Raw genomic sequence first — 13,434 nt, 5'->3', positions numbered from 1 at the left:
CCATTACAGCAGAGCGCGGCAAGCAGCGGGCCAAACCATCAAGATCCACCGATGGATACGGGTGACCCTTAATCTGCAGGGCGAAAAGTTTCCGTGGAACGTAGCGGTGGCGGATATCCAGGATCCCATATTGTTGGGACTGGACGCACTGAGACATGTCCGAGCTACGTTCGAGTTGGGTGGAGAGGAGAAGTGTATCATCAGGGGCGTTCAACGCGAGAAAGGGAAGAAAAACGCACCTGCTGTCAAGAGCATCCGCGGGGAAGTACCCCACCCGAAGATCACGGCGTTACTCGAGAGGGCCGATATTTTGCCATGACCATGATTCGGGAAAATCGGAAAGCGTTCCCCGGGACGAGAAGGACCAAGGAAGGACCACCAAGGCGGTCCACACCATCGACGTGGGAGACGCGAAGCCGATGAAACAGCCGCCGAGACGGATACCGCTAGCACGGAAAGAGGAAGTACGCGCTATGATCGACGACTTACTGAAGCAGGGCGCGATAGAACCGGGGCACGGGCCGTGGGCGTCACCGGTAGTTCCGGTCGCCAAAAAGGACGGGTCGCTAAGGATGTGCGTGGACTACCGGAAACTGAACACCGTCACCAAAATAGATTCACACCCCATCCCGAGGATCGACGACACTTTCGACCAGTTGAACGGAGCGAGCTACTTCAGCACACTGGATCTGCAGAGCGGATTCTGGCAGTTACCGGTCGCCCCGGAAGACCGCGAGAAGACAGCGTTCGTAACAGAGTTCGGTCTGTTTCAGTTCAAAGTGATGCCATTCGGGTTGTGTAACGCGCCAGCGACGTTCGTACGGTTAATGAAAAAGTGGTCGGTGACATAAGCAATGTCCTCGTGTATCTAGACGACATTATCGTGCACAGCAAAACTTACAACGAACACTTGGTGCATTTAAACAATGTGTTCGAACGGATACAGGCAGCCGGCCTTAAATTGAATGCAGACAAGTGTCGATTGTGCTGCCGCGAGGTCGAATTTCTGGGACACCGAGTGTCAGCCGAGGGAATTTCGATTTAGATCGGGCAAGTCTACTGTTGATGCAATTCGCTGTGTCTTGAGGGAGTCTTCGGACTCTTTATTCAAGTATGTAGTTGTTGTTTTGTTGGACGTTGCTGGAGCGTTTAATAATGTCTGATGGCCCATGTTATTGATCAAGTTGCGTCTGCTGGGACTACATCCGAATTAACGATGCTTACTGCAGAGTTACTTGTCGGATAGGAAATTGGTTTTCGAACTCGGTGGACAGGTTAGTTTCAGGGATCTCTCTATTGGATGTCCACAGGGCTCCGTTTGGGGACCTATCCTTTAGAACATTCTCGTCAATGACCTTTTTACAATCAATTTACCGGAGGGTTGCAGGTTGGTTGCGTACGCTGATAACATCGTGTTATTAACGCACGCAAAGCCCCGTGTTGAGCTGGAATTGAAAGCTACTGCGGCACTTCACCTTCTAGACAATTGGGCCATAATTAACAAACTTTCTTTCTCGCCCTCTAAGTCCAAGTGCTTATTAACAAAGGGTTCTCTTGTTAGAGCCCCTAATATCAACCTCAGAGACTATAAGATCAAATTTGTCAATGAGTCCACTTATTTGGGTGTTGTTCTCGATGTCAGGCTTTCATTCAATGGTCATATTGGGAGAACATTAGATAATGCTAAGGTTTCCTTTGGTCGTATTGGTGGTCTCTGTGGTCGCTCATGGGGTTTAGGTTTTCATGACAAACGCTTGGTGTTCGATGCTGTGTTTGTGAACTCTTTGACGCATGCATCTAGCATTTGGAGTAATCATGTCGAATTAAAGACGGTCTGTCGTACATTAAATAGTGGTCATCGTTTTCCTCTGATCGCTCTTACCCAGGCTTATCGCACTGCGTCTACAGACTCACTACAGATTCTTGCGAGTACATTTCCACTTGACTTGATCGTCCAAATAAGAGCTGCTCGGGAAAAACTTCGTTCTTAGGTTAGATGCTACCGTCTTGGGTGTCTTTTTCCGTACTCCTTATCAATCACAGTGCGATGACCCACAATTCTGGCGAATTTTGAAGTCTGATATTTTAAATTGTGCTATTTTGGCTTGGCAACTTAGATGGGATTGTTCCTCCAAAGGTAGATTTGTTTTTTCTGAGGGTCACTTCGCGCCTTGAGCGTGATTTGCTATCGCCCAGTTTTGGACCAGTCAATTTTTGACTGGTCATGGCCACTTTAACGGCAAGCTCGCATCTATGGGCTTGGTATCTGAGTCCTTTTGTCCGTGTTCTTTTCCGGAGCAGGATGCAGATCACATTCTGTGGTCCTCTCCTGGGACGGAGACTGAGAGGAGGGTTTTGCTGGACAGCATCAGGGGTTCTCTCATTGGCCCCCTGCATCATGGGGATCTAATAATGAATAAAGCATCGTTTAGAGCTTTCGAAAACTTCGCGGAATGCTTTGGGAAGCTGTGTTCCCCTGAATGTTACTACTCCACTTGATTGCAAAAGCATTTATGAGTTGATTTTTATTTGTGTGTGTGAGTGTGAGTGTGTGTGTGTGTTATGTGTGTGTGTGAGTGTGCGTTTGCTGTTTAAGTGTATATATGTATTTGTGGTTTGTGTGTGTGTGTGTGTGTGTGTGTGTGTATGTGCGTGCTTATGCACACATAAACATACATACATACATGTATTTTTACTTGAGGTGTGCGTGCTTTCGCACGGCGCATTTCAGGTATTTTTTCCTAACGCATGCGCGCTTTATGTGTTCATGCGTTGTTGTTTATTTTGTACTTGGTTATATACAGTGCGGTTTTTTTATTAGAACAGTGATGTGCGGTTGTTCTTGTGCGATATTCATGAACAACCGTCTCGTTCTCCGACGAAAGGGTCTCTTAGACTGTATTCGTTGGGGTGGGGGGGGTGGTGGCCTCATGTTGAGGGCTTAGTCGATTCCAGCCACTTATGTAGATCATTATTTTTGTCGAATTAAATATACTTTTTTGACTATGATTTATTTGTTATTATTGAGTCGTTAAGAACTACACAATCTCCTTTTTACTTTTTTTTTGAGACGAATCTGTCTCAAAACAACATGGTGGCTGGTTATGAGATACAACACAACTCTAGCCAGTCCCCATAACAATATTTTTATTTTTATAATTTGAATTTAAAAAGATGCTTAGTTCAAAAGGCGTCATTTTTCGTTTTATGATAATTTTAAACGTAATAAGTATATCGGTAAATGTCTTGTTGTTAATAAACTGTATAGGTACGTATAATAATTGCGCACCGTTTTAATCACGGCACGGCAATACTCGAGTACTCTCACACAGCAGCCAATGACAGTGGCCAGCGGGTCCACTACCAGCGGCAAGTGAGCCGAGAAGGTCCACCTCGTCTGTAAACTCGGCATTTATCGAAAGTAAAGGAGCAACGAACCAACATGGCCGAGTTAGTCCCAACTCGCAGGATGGTGACCGAAACTCCACCATGGTTGGGTGATCATTGGTCACAAAGCGCTCCCCCAAAAGTCACTTAAATCTCTATTACGGAACATCTGGCAGCCGAAAAGTCCATCATACTAACGAAAACTCGAGTGCCAAATATTCCACATTCGCGGTTTCATAGCAAAAATTGTCTTTGTGACCATCGCAATGTAACTAATAATCCAATTACCCTCGACCATATCGTAGAGCCACCACAATTTCAATTAAACAAATATCCGTACTAAAAATTATCAAATCAATGCAAACAATTTTGATTGTCTATTTATAATGGCAAAATAAAAATATAGTGAGAAAATAATGGTCGGATTTGTGGATATTACTAGTATATCTGTGCAGAAATGTCAAAGTGACAGTTTACGTTTGACGTTTATAGGCTCGTGGTGGAGTGAAAGTGAATTAGTATTTTAATAATAATAATTGCATAAGATGTCTTCATCTTCTTTCTTGCCATGGAAATTCCTTCGACACTTGTATGCAAAGAGTCCAAAAGAAAACGCGATGAGTAAAACACACCATCAGGTTGCCATCATAGTAAATACATCTAGACAGAAAATATGTATTCTAGGTTTACACGACAGAATTGACGAATTCGCACACTGAAACTTCGCCACACGATCTTATCAACTCGGTCTCTGGAAATTTCGCCGCACTTCTAGTGAGTGGCCGAATCGTAAGTCAATCCGCTTTATTATGTACATTTATATATGGCTATATACGAAGCACTTTATATTTATACATATAACACTTTACTTTTATGTGGATTGGCGATCCTCCCGATGTCTGGCCAATTGGACGATCAGATTAGAGTCTGTTGTTGGCCTCTTGCAAATGTTGCTACATCCAGACCAACCGAACAGTAAGCCCATTTCATATCTATTTACAATATTATAAATCATATAATTAATGTAATTTACAATCATGTGGATTGATTTCAGGTCGACAGCTACAATATGTATCTACCGACTTTATCAAAATTTTTGTTGAGATAAACGATGAAAATTTTGATTTTACGTTTTCTTGACGCACGTTTTCCACCAGTTCCATCAATGAAAATCCAAAATTCGTGTCTTTCGATACGGCCTAATAAAGACTTTTCCGGTCAGCTTTATTATGAACATCCTAAATGTAGCTAGTCACCGCAGTAGAGATACATATCTTGTTATAATCAAATTTTAAATAAAACTCATTAATTCAAGAAAAGTATTTTTATTTCGATAGTTTAAAGATTTTACAAGATAACATCACCTTGTATAGGTCTTACCTATAAAGTCTTAATTTTTTAAATTGCTAATTGCATGTAACACTCACTTGAATACAATAGCAAGCAAATATTAAATAAGAATAACAACATCAATATAATAAGAGTGAAGATGTCATTGAATCATATCAATATGAAAAATTATGACTAAAAACTTAATGGTAAATATGGAATCATAAATGTATGTTAAATTTTACGGTGGCATCAGTAGTCCCGTAGATCAAAAATCTTAAGCTATGTTTATTTAAAAGAAGATGGACCAATCATTCTACAGAAAAATTTCTTGGGAGGGTCTTATCTTGGATGGGCCTTACTTTGGAATGTTAGAAACAAAATATGTATTCTGTTATGTTAAATATGCTTAGCATAATATTACGTAATACATTCATAATACTCATCCGTCCTCACCGCTTACGTTCAAAAATCGCATTATTACTTTCTACATTTTTCGGTCATACATTCTTTATTTTATTAAAATTATCCAAACGCTTTAATGTTATAATACTAATACACTCAGAACTTAGATTTAAAATGTGAAGGGCAATTAGCTTATAGACTTGGATAGCATATTCTAAGTTTCTTACTGTATTGTATACTTGTTACAAAAATATTATTGAAAATCTATAACGTCGTATGGCAATATTAATGCTTGCACTCCGGTCCTTGGAATGCTGAGACTTTTACGGGCTATCCATTCTTCACATCTCGGATCATACTCACAGACATCGTCTAAAGATTTTTGTGCAACTGTTCCCCCTAAAACAATTAAGATTAAATTAAAAATTGAAGAAAGAGATAGTATAAGGTAGAAAGTATAGCACTTTTGAGTAATTATGAATAAAAACGTAAAATAAGAGTTGTCGATTTAATTTCATTCTCTGGAATTCATATCTGTAGTGTTGAAAATGGCCACATGTAGAGTTCGTTCAACGAGAGAAGAAAATTGAGACAGTGTGCGTGCCCGGGTGTACAGATATCGTTAGTCTGCCGATACGAATCCACGCCTTTTTTGCTTCTTGGTAGACGCGTGGCTTGACAGTGACGGTGGTTACAAAGTTCCCGAGATTTTCTCGAAATTATAAATAATAAATGCGTTCTGGGATATTGGAAAAAATGAAACAATCCATAGGGTTTACGGGCAAGCGCACTACTCTTCACAGTCCAGACAGAAAAAAAATGTCCGATGACAGAAAATTGTTACAAGAGAAAATGTGCATTGTATATAAAAGAATCACATTTTTAAGATCAATAGCTCGATTTAGAGCAGAAGGTAGACCAATCGTGTATACCGATGAAACATATGTATATACATTCAACACACAACACAAGTCAATGACGTGGAGAGATTCTTCGGAAAGTGGCATTATATGTAAATCCGGCATCCAAAGGAGCAGGATTTATTGATTGTACACGCCGGTACAGAACGAGGCTTTGTTCCAAATGCCTGCCATCAAAGAACCGGAGATTATCACCATGAAATGAACTTCGACAATTATAAGAAATGGATAACCGAAAAGTTGATTCCAAATTTGGAACCGAATTCTGTTGTGGGTGATAGATAATGGATCTTATTTTTGACCCTAGATTCCTAAAAAGATATTATAAAGCAGTGGTTGACATAAAAAAATATTTATTTTGACCCGCAGAGCTTTATAAATTAGTATTGGAGCATAAATGTCGACAGAAAAAGTATGTTATAGACTCTAAGGTCACCCCCATTTCAGCTGGAACTCAATCCAATTGAAAAGATATGGGAAGTAATTAAGGGATGTGTGGCTTGGAGAAACATAGAGATGACAATGAACAGTGTAAAAGAACTTGTGGTTGAAAAAATTGCATATTTAAAGATGTGTGGAAAAATGTTTGTAACCATGTTTTATATTTTATATTTTTATTTGCAATTTTTGCATTTGTATTTTTTATTGGATGTTTTTGAATTATTATAATATTATTGAAGTATTGTTTAGAAAAGATTAATTCAAGTTGATTAGAAGTGTTTTTGGAGCTCAGTGCGATACTGGAATTTGAATGTTCATTTATTCATTTATTGCCCACAAAAGGAATGATGAGTCGAGTATTATTTATAAAAAAAAGTATCCAGAAATATCTAGATATTTTATGGTATAGAAGAAACACATGATAAAAGGATCATTTATGACTACTCTAAAAACCTTTATGAAAAAATTTGCTGTAAGTAATATACAAAATCTCACCTATGAGAAACAGTTTGTTTTGAGAGAAAATAAGTGCGGCTCCTGATCTCGCACTCGGCAAATCAGAAAACTTAGTCCACACGTTGGCTACAGGATCGAATGATTCCATACTTAGGAGATGACGTATTCGATTACCGATGATGCTGCAAAAGCCACCGCCGACGTATAACTTCCCATTGATTGTCACGCTCTAAAAACGATAAATTATAAGTATTGATGAATATATATATATATATATATATATATATATATATATATATATATATATATATATATATATATATATATATATATATATATATATATATATATATATGTATGTATGTATATGCTGACTGTGTTTACTGTCAGTTTAAGACATTTGATGAGAATATAATCAGAATCTGGCCTTATATTCACAACTCCATGAATGATTCAAGTAATTTATATGGTCACTATCATCTGATATTATAGGGACTATATGTCTGAAATGTCTTTCTACCCAACTGGCTGATTGGAGGTCTTCAATTTAATTTAATATTTATCAACGAAATACCACTTATGCCTTATATTAACATTTCCATGAATGATTCAAATTTTACTAGTCTATAGGACTTTCAAACCAAGCAGCTGATTGGGAGTCTTCAATTTAATTTAATATCTATCAACTAAGTACGACTTATGGAATTCGAAATCGCCAAAAACCATAAACTGACAGCGAAACAAGCTTAAATTCTAGTTTCCATTTACCGAGTGATTTGCTCTTTTCTGGATCATGGGCGTGCAATATATCCATTTATTGTTTTTTGGTGAGTACATTTGTACTAGGTCGGTGCAATAAATCTTTAAGTTGATAGTTCTTAAGCCACCTGTCAGATATATATTATCGTTGATGACGGATACACCGGGATGAATACTTATCGTGAGCATATGAGCGATATTTTTTTTCCAGATCTGCTTCTCGCTGTTCCACCTGTTCAGAGATTTGATTTTAGATAGGGATTACTATTTTATAACAGTTAAAGTTTTAGATTTTACCTCTCCACTGTCGTCAATGCAGTTTTATAATCACTAAAACCCCCGATGACGTACACGTCAGTAGATGAATTGTCTGAAATTGTTGCCACTTGAAAGTTGAATCGTGGTCCATTTAATGATTTCAATTCGTGAATCTGGCCATCCTTTAAATCTATATATATTACCTACAAACGATAAAGATAAATTATTTCGATTATACTATAAATATGTATTTCTATCTATATTATGTAGTTATATATTTCTACAATATTAGTTTATAAAATAAATAATTGATTTGATCTACATGTGAATAGTAGTCCGCCACTTGGATTTTGTTATAGGATATCAAACTCTAACTTATAGCTAGTCAACTAGATGTAACGTAATTAATTATACCTATCTAAAAATTTGTTACATGTAGATCAAAATATTGGTGAACTACATCACATCAGTAATTTGGTAATTACTAATTTGCACATTAGTTATTAGGGTCCAATTTACAACACGTTTAAAAATAAATTGAATCATACTTCGCTAAGAGGTACCCCGATTATCGCTTCAAATATTCTTATCGGTCTGCATCCACCGATGATTAATATCCAATCGTTAACAACGACTGAACCGAACCTCGCACGGTCGATATTTAGGTTTTTTGATTGGGTCCACGTATTTCTGACTCCATCGTAGATATCGATAGTACTGGACGCCTAAAAACATGTACATATTCAATTTAAATTTATACTCATTTCAGTTAACTTGGCAGTCAGAAGGAAAATATACGATTCTTATTCATCAGCAAAATGTTACCCAAAATTTATATATATTTATATATATATATATATATATATATATATATATATATATATATATATATATATATATATATATATATGTAGTATGAATCTTCTAGAGTTTAGAAGATGAAGTCTAGAGTTTTCCAATTGCTGATGGTAAGTCAAATAGGGTATAGCATTTATACACCATACTCACGTCTGTGAATTCAGAGTCACCAATGACTGCCAGTTTTGCTCTCCCCATGCGATATTTGGGTTTGCTGAGATGATTGGGTATCATCATTTCATAAACAGCTTGATTGAGGTTGATCATACATCCTTCGAATGGATCGCATAATTCCACAACTTCAAGGAGGAAAAACTGAAAATAAAAATGAATATACTATATATGTTGTATAATAATAAAAATCATGTAATAATAATATTATAAATGTATATAACATTATTATCGAGTGATAGAAAAATACGTCAGTGATAGGGAAACACAAAATTATTTACCTCCATGGACAACAATTTTAGCCTCACTGATCTTAGCATATCTAATAATTTTTCTTTACGATTCTTTTTGTCAAAAGTGATCCAAAGTCTCACAGCATGGAAGACTTCTTCTTCGGAAGACACATTTAATCGATCTGATCTCAAAATTTTCAATACGAGAGAATCCGGTAAACGACAGAACTCTGGCGTTTTGTACAACTGAAATATGTGTAAATATAAATTATTTATTGTTAATTAAGAAATAATACTATTTTTTACAATCGACACTACTCACAATCCCAAAATTATCAATAATAAAATCCATCGCTTTTTGCTCTAAACTTTCTAAAGGTGTCAACATCCCCATAATATTCGATAGATCCATAGCTTGGTTCAGGCGAATCTCGTCGATGTCCAATATGCAACAGTTAATTTCGTGAAGTGTGCATCCACTTACCGAAAAACAAAATCATTTATCAACGATTATCGAAATTTATTTATTTATTTATATATTTATACCAGGAAGGCCTAGCAGGTAAACCCCATGGGCCTTCCTGGCCAATAATAATTACATATACACAAAAATATACATACACGTACACACATTTGCAAATATATACACAAATACATATTTAATAATTCGGGAATAAAAATTAATTCATTACTCAAACTCCTAGAATTAACCCTCCCGCCAGCCAAAAAACTTAAGATCTTTTGCAAGTTTGAAAAAAATTAACTAATTATATGAGGTGATTCACTGGGAGGAAAATATAAAACGCATATTAAAAGAGAAAAATTATTTAGGCGAATATCAACCCAAACATGTTCACCGATGGTATTGAGCTGATCAAAAAGGCAAACAGATTGAACACTAACAGCTCGTAGAACCAGAAGAACTCCCCCGCCTCTGCTGCAACGATCCCTCCGAAAAACTATGTATGTATCTCTCATCGAATAATTCACCATTCCGTGAAATGAAACGATATTTACATATAATACACGTATTTTAGTAGTATAAGGAGCGTTTATAAAAATATAGCGAATATAAAATTTAAAGTGGCTTAAACGTTTTACCGAAATGATTTGTTAAAAGCTTGAAATGGGAGCGTTTACAAACAATTTTCGAGCTTTTTTAAGAAACACGTAAAAAAAATATAAGAAAACATGAAATTCTGTATTACTTTTTATCGATTTATCATTTTATATTATGGACTTGAATTTTGACGTATTCTGAAGAATACTGGTCTACAATATAAACGTTATAAAATATATGCAAGAGCACACAACTCACCTCAAGCACGAGTAATCTTCGACTAAGCAAAATGAATCATTTTATTTGTAAAGAATTGTAAGATGATAATGTATGGCGTCTGCAGCGTGTGCAGTTTTAGTTGCGAATTAAAAAATTGCACATTTTTGACGTCACCCAGACCATCGCTCGCAGAAATTCAACACCTTATTTACATATGAGTATATTTGCCGTGCTAAATATCAACTTAAAGTTTTATCAATTTTATTATCGAATACCTTTGAAACAATAAGCTTTATTGTTGACTGTTGATAAAGCTCCAATCTCGACCCAACGCTTTTCAACTCATACAATGTATGTACATACATACATATGTAGGAACACACACAACGTTCCTTTTCACACGAGCTCCTTCAATTCCAAAGGCATTAACGGATCCAGATAATAGTCAACGGGGGGGGGGTGGGGGCATTAAAATATTGTTAAAAGTACTGGTCAACAAAATTGGCATTTCATGAGTGATGAGGTTCATAACTGCTCCAAATCCACGTTATACTAAATAGGAAGAAGCATCTCGTTTTCGCAATTTTATAAGATTTGAAGACGGAGAACATTCTTCTATACAAAAGTGTTTGTATAGAAAAATTTTGCCAACAAACGCAGATATTATATTTTACTTATAGCTTTTATTGAGTTTCATTGATCACCTTACAGCTTCAAATTGGTTTTGTTAAATTTGGCATTTAAGCTATGTAAATTTACATATATATGTCATTTTTATGAGCAGATTTCTGTATCCTAGTATGTACAGTGTTTTTGTAATAAGAATTTGTGGGATCCTCGTTCAAACACTGGTTTTAGTTCCTCATTTTTGGATATTTCAATAAATTGCCCCTGTACTGGTATAGATACATCTGAGTTTGTGAAAAATAATCTCTCATTTATGGCATTCCTTTTGATTTTATTTACTGCTCTAATGACATAATCTAGTGAGCTATATAAGCGTTCAATAAGATCACAATGAACAAATAATACATTCAGTATAGCTTGTTTTAAGCATGCCAGAAAGCCTCGGTGTCGTTGCCGTAGCACCGTCAGTAGCAACGGATTTTTAATTATTATAACTTTCATAATAATGAAAATGTCTCAACTGCCAGCTCATTTCTTTCATCCGAAAATATTCTCTCCACATTGGCATTGTGGGCTGGAATGGCAAATATTCACATAGTTTTATTAAACATGACTTCTGTTCAATATGCTTGGTATCTCTAAAAAACTTCAGCCATTTCTCTTCCATACTCAATTTCAGCGTTGTCTCCCAGTTTTCGTTGGTATTATTTTTATTTAAATAATCTTTTAAATATACGAACTGGTTGAAAAGAAGCTCATTGTTTCCAACATCGATGTTCCTTACTTGCAAATATTAAACGGTTCGTTCTATTTCCCTCCATTAAGGAACTTGCTTGAGAGTCATCCAATCGAAAGCATTAATTTTTTTGAATGATTGGGACCACTTATCAATGTATTTCACAGCAGTGTTAAAGAAATCGACAGTCTGTTTTTCGAAAGTTTCCACTTTGGCATTGTTTTCAGAATCAAGCTTTAAGAGATTCAAGATTTTTTTATCTTGCTCATATGTCGTTTTGTCTCTTCTAATAAAGACTTTACTTCCAGGACTGTGATGTTTGATTTTTCTATTTTTTTAATTTGAGATTCAAATGTATTGAGCTGTGAATTCAAGAAGCAAAAATAGGCTTCACTAATTGGATCATCAAAAAAATCTTTAAGGGCTTTTGGTCTGTCTTCATTAGCAAAAAAATATTTTAATGGCTACCACAGATTCAATATTCTTTCAATTGTAGGTAAAAGTGATAACCACCTAGTCCCAACGTAGGATAATAAGTTTTGGTAGGCAACACCAACATATTCACAAAAGCCTTTGAGTTTTTCAGTACTTGAATTTCTTGACGACTATTGATTCAACATCGACAGTCAAAACATCAGCGGCTATTGATAGAGTGTTATGAAAAACGTGTGCTGGACATCCTATGCCTTCAATATAACTTTCCGATTAAGAATTCAGTTTAAAAAACACATAATTTCCTCCAGCTCGGTTTAGACCTCCGAAGTTAGTGTTCGTATTATCTCCACAAAAAGCGATAAGCTTATTCATGGGAATATTTAGATTTAGATCCTCACTGCGCCGATTCTCTCACGCAGAGTTTAGGGAGAAAACGGGACAAATACGGGACCGAGTAGTGAAATACGGGACGTATGGCAAGTCTATACATAGGTATATGTACATATGTACATGTAAAAAAAGTTTCAAACTAATCCGTTGAGTGGTTTAGGAGATACATAATTGGATCCAAAAATTCAGATGATGATGTAAACTTTTAAAAGCCCATATGTACATAATATATGTATGTATCTACTACATATAATTATAAATTTGGTTCTGTTTAAATTTTTATAATTTTTTTTACTCTTTTTTAATTTTTGTTACACGGTACTAATACTAACGGTGTCTACTAATATGTATTCTATATGCTGTTTCTTTTTTAAATAAGCGCCTTTTTGACAGAGAAAGATTGTACCTCTTGTTGTACATCTGGTTCAACATATACATAACTATACATTGTATTATTAAAGGTCTTGTCTTGTTGGTCACCAAATCACCTCACCACCGACTTGCCCTGAATTATTAGATCTAGAGCAGAGGTTCCCAAAATGGTCCGTAGGGACCTCCGGGGGTCGGTGAGGACTGACAGGAAGAAAAAAAAATGGGGTTCCACGAGATGTAAATGGGGGTCCACGGACCGGAATCAATGGAATCAAAATTAATCAAAATAATGCGGGTTTAAATACACAGTACAAGAAGAATTGATTGGATTAAGTACAAACGAAGAACGTGAGGTACAGTTTAGAAAGGATTACCAGC

The 13,434-nt window shown here is 36.2% G+C and overlaps 1 protein-coding gene and 1 long non-coding RNA gene across 2 annotated transcripts; one reads left to right on the top strand and one right to left on the bottom strand.

The window, feature by feature from the left end:
* The first annotated feature begins 3,420 nt into the window (after nucleotides 1-3,420).
* LOC143922655 (uncharacterized) lies at nucleotides 3,421-4,700 on the top strand. Its single transcript, XR_013261611.1, has 3 exons — nucleotides 3,421-4,176; nucleotides 4,307-4,362; nucleotides 4,442-4,700. It is a non-coding gene; the product is annotated as an uncharacterized LOC143922655 (long non-coding RNA).
* LOC143922331 (kelch-like protein 24) lies at nucleotides 4,699-13,104 on the bottom strand. The gene is made up of 10 exons (XM_077445555.1): nucleotides 13,091-13,104; nucleotides 12,449-12,556; nucleotides 9,540-9,696; nucleotides 9,266-9,463; nucleotides 8,964-9,128; nucleotides 8,504-8,680; nucleotides 7,995-8,158; nucleotides 7,707-7,929; nucleotides 6,978-7,167; nucleotides 4,699-5,520 (listed from the first exon to the last, which is right to left on the bottom strand). Exons 1-10 carry the CDS (start codon nucleotides 13,102-13,104, stop codon nucleotides 5,375-5,377), a joined length of 1,542 nt encoding a protein of 513 aa, XP_077301681.1. The 3' UTR covers nucleotides 4,699-5,374.
* Nucleotides 13,105-13,434: the final 330 nt, after the last annotated feature.

Source organism: Arctopsyche grandis, chromosome 2, assembly GCF_051622035.1.
Source record: "Arctopsyche grandis isolate Sample6627 chromosome 2, ASM5162203v2, whole genome shotgun sequence".
Classification (NCBI taxonomy): Eukaryota; Metazoa; Arthropoda; class Insecta; order Trichoptera; family Hydropsychidae; genus Arctopsyche; species Arctopsyche grandis.
The sequence above is the reverse complement of the archived record's forward strand: the minus strand, read 5'-3'. Positions and strand labels throughout refer to the sequence as shown.

What these genes read in the sequence shown, in the direction of transcription:
- LOC143922331 (XM_077445555.1), bottom strand. An exon ending in ATAGTCGTCAAGAAATTCAA is followed by an intron (nt 9,697 to 12,448) that starts GTACTGAAAAAC and finishes TTTTTCGGTAAG; the next exon opens with TGGATGCACACTTCACGAAA. An exon ending in TAAAATTGTTGTCCATGGAG is followed by an intron (nt 9,129 to 9,265) that starts GTAAATAATTTT and finishes TTTTATTTTCAG; the next exon opens with TTTTTCCTCCTTGAAGTTGT.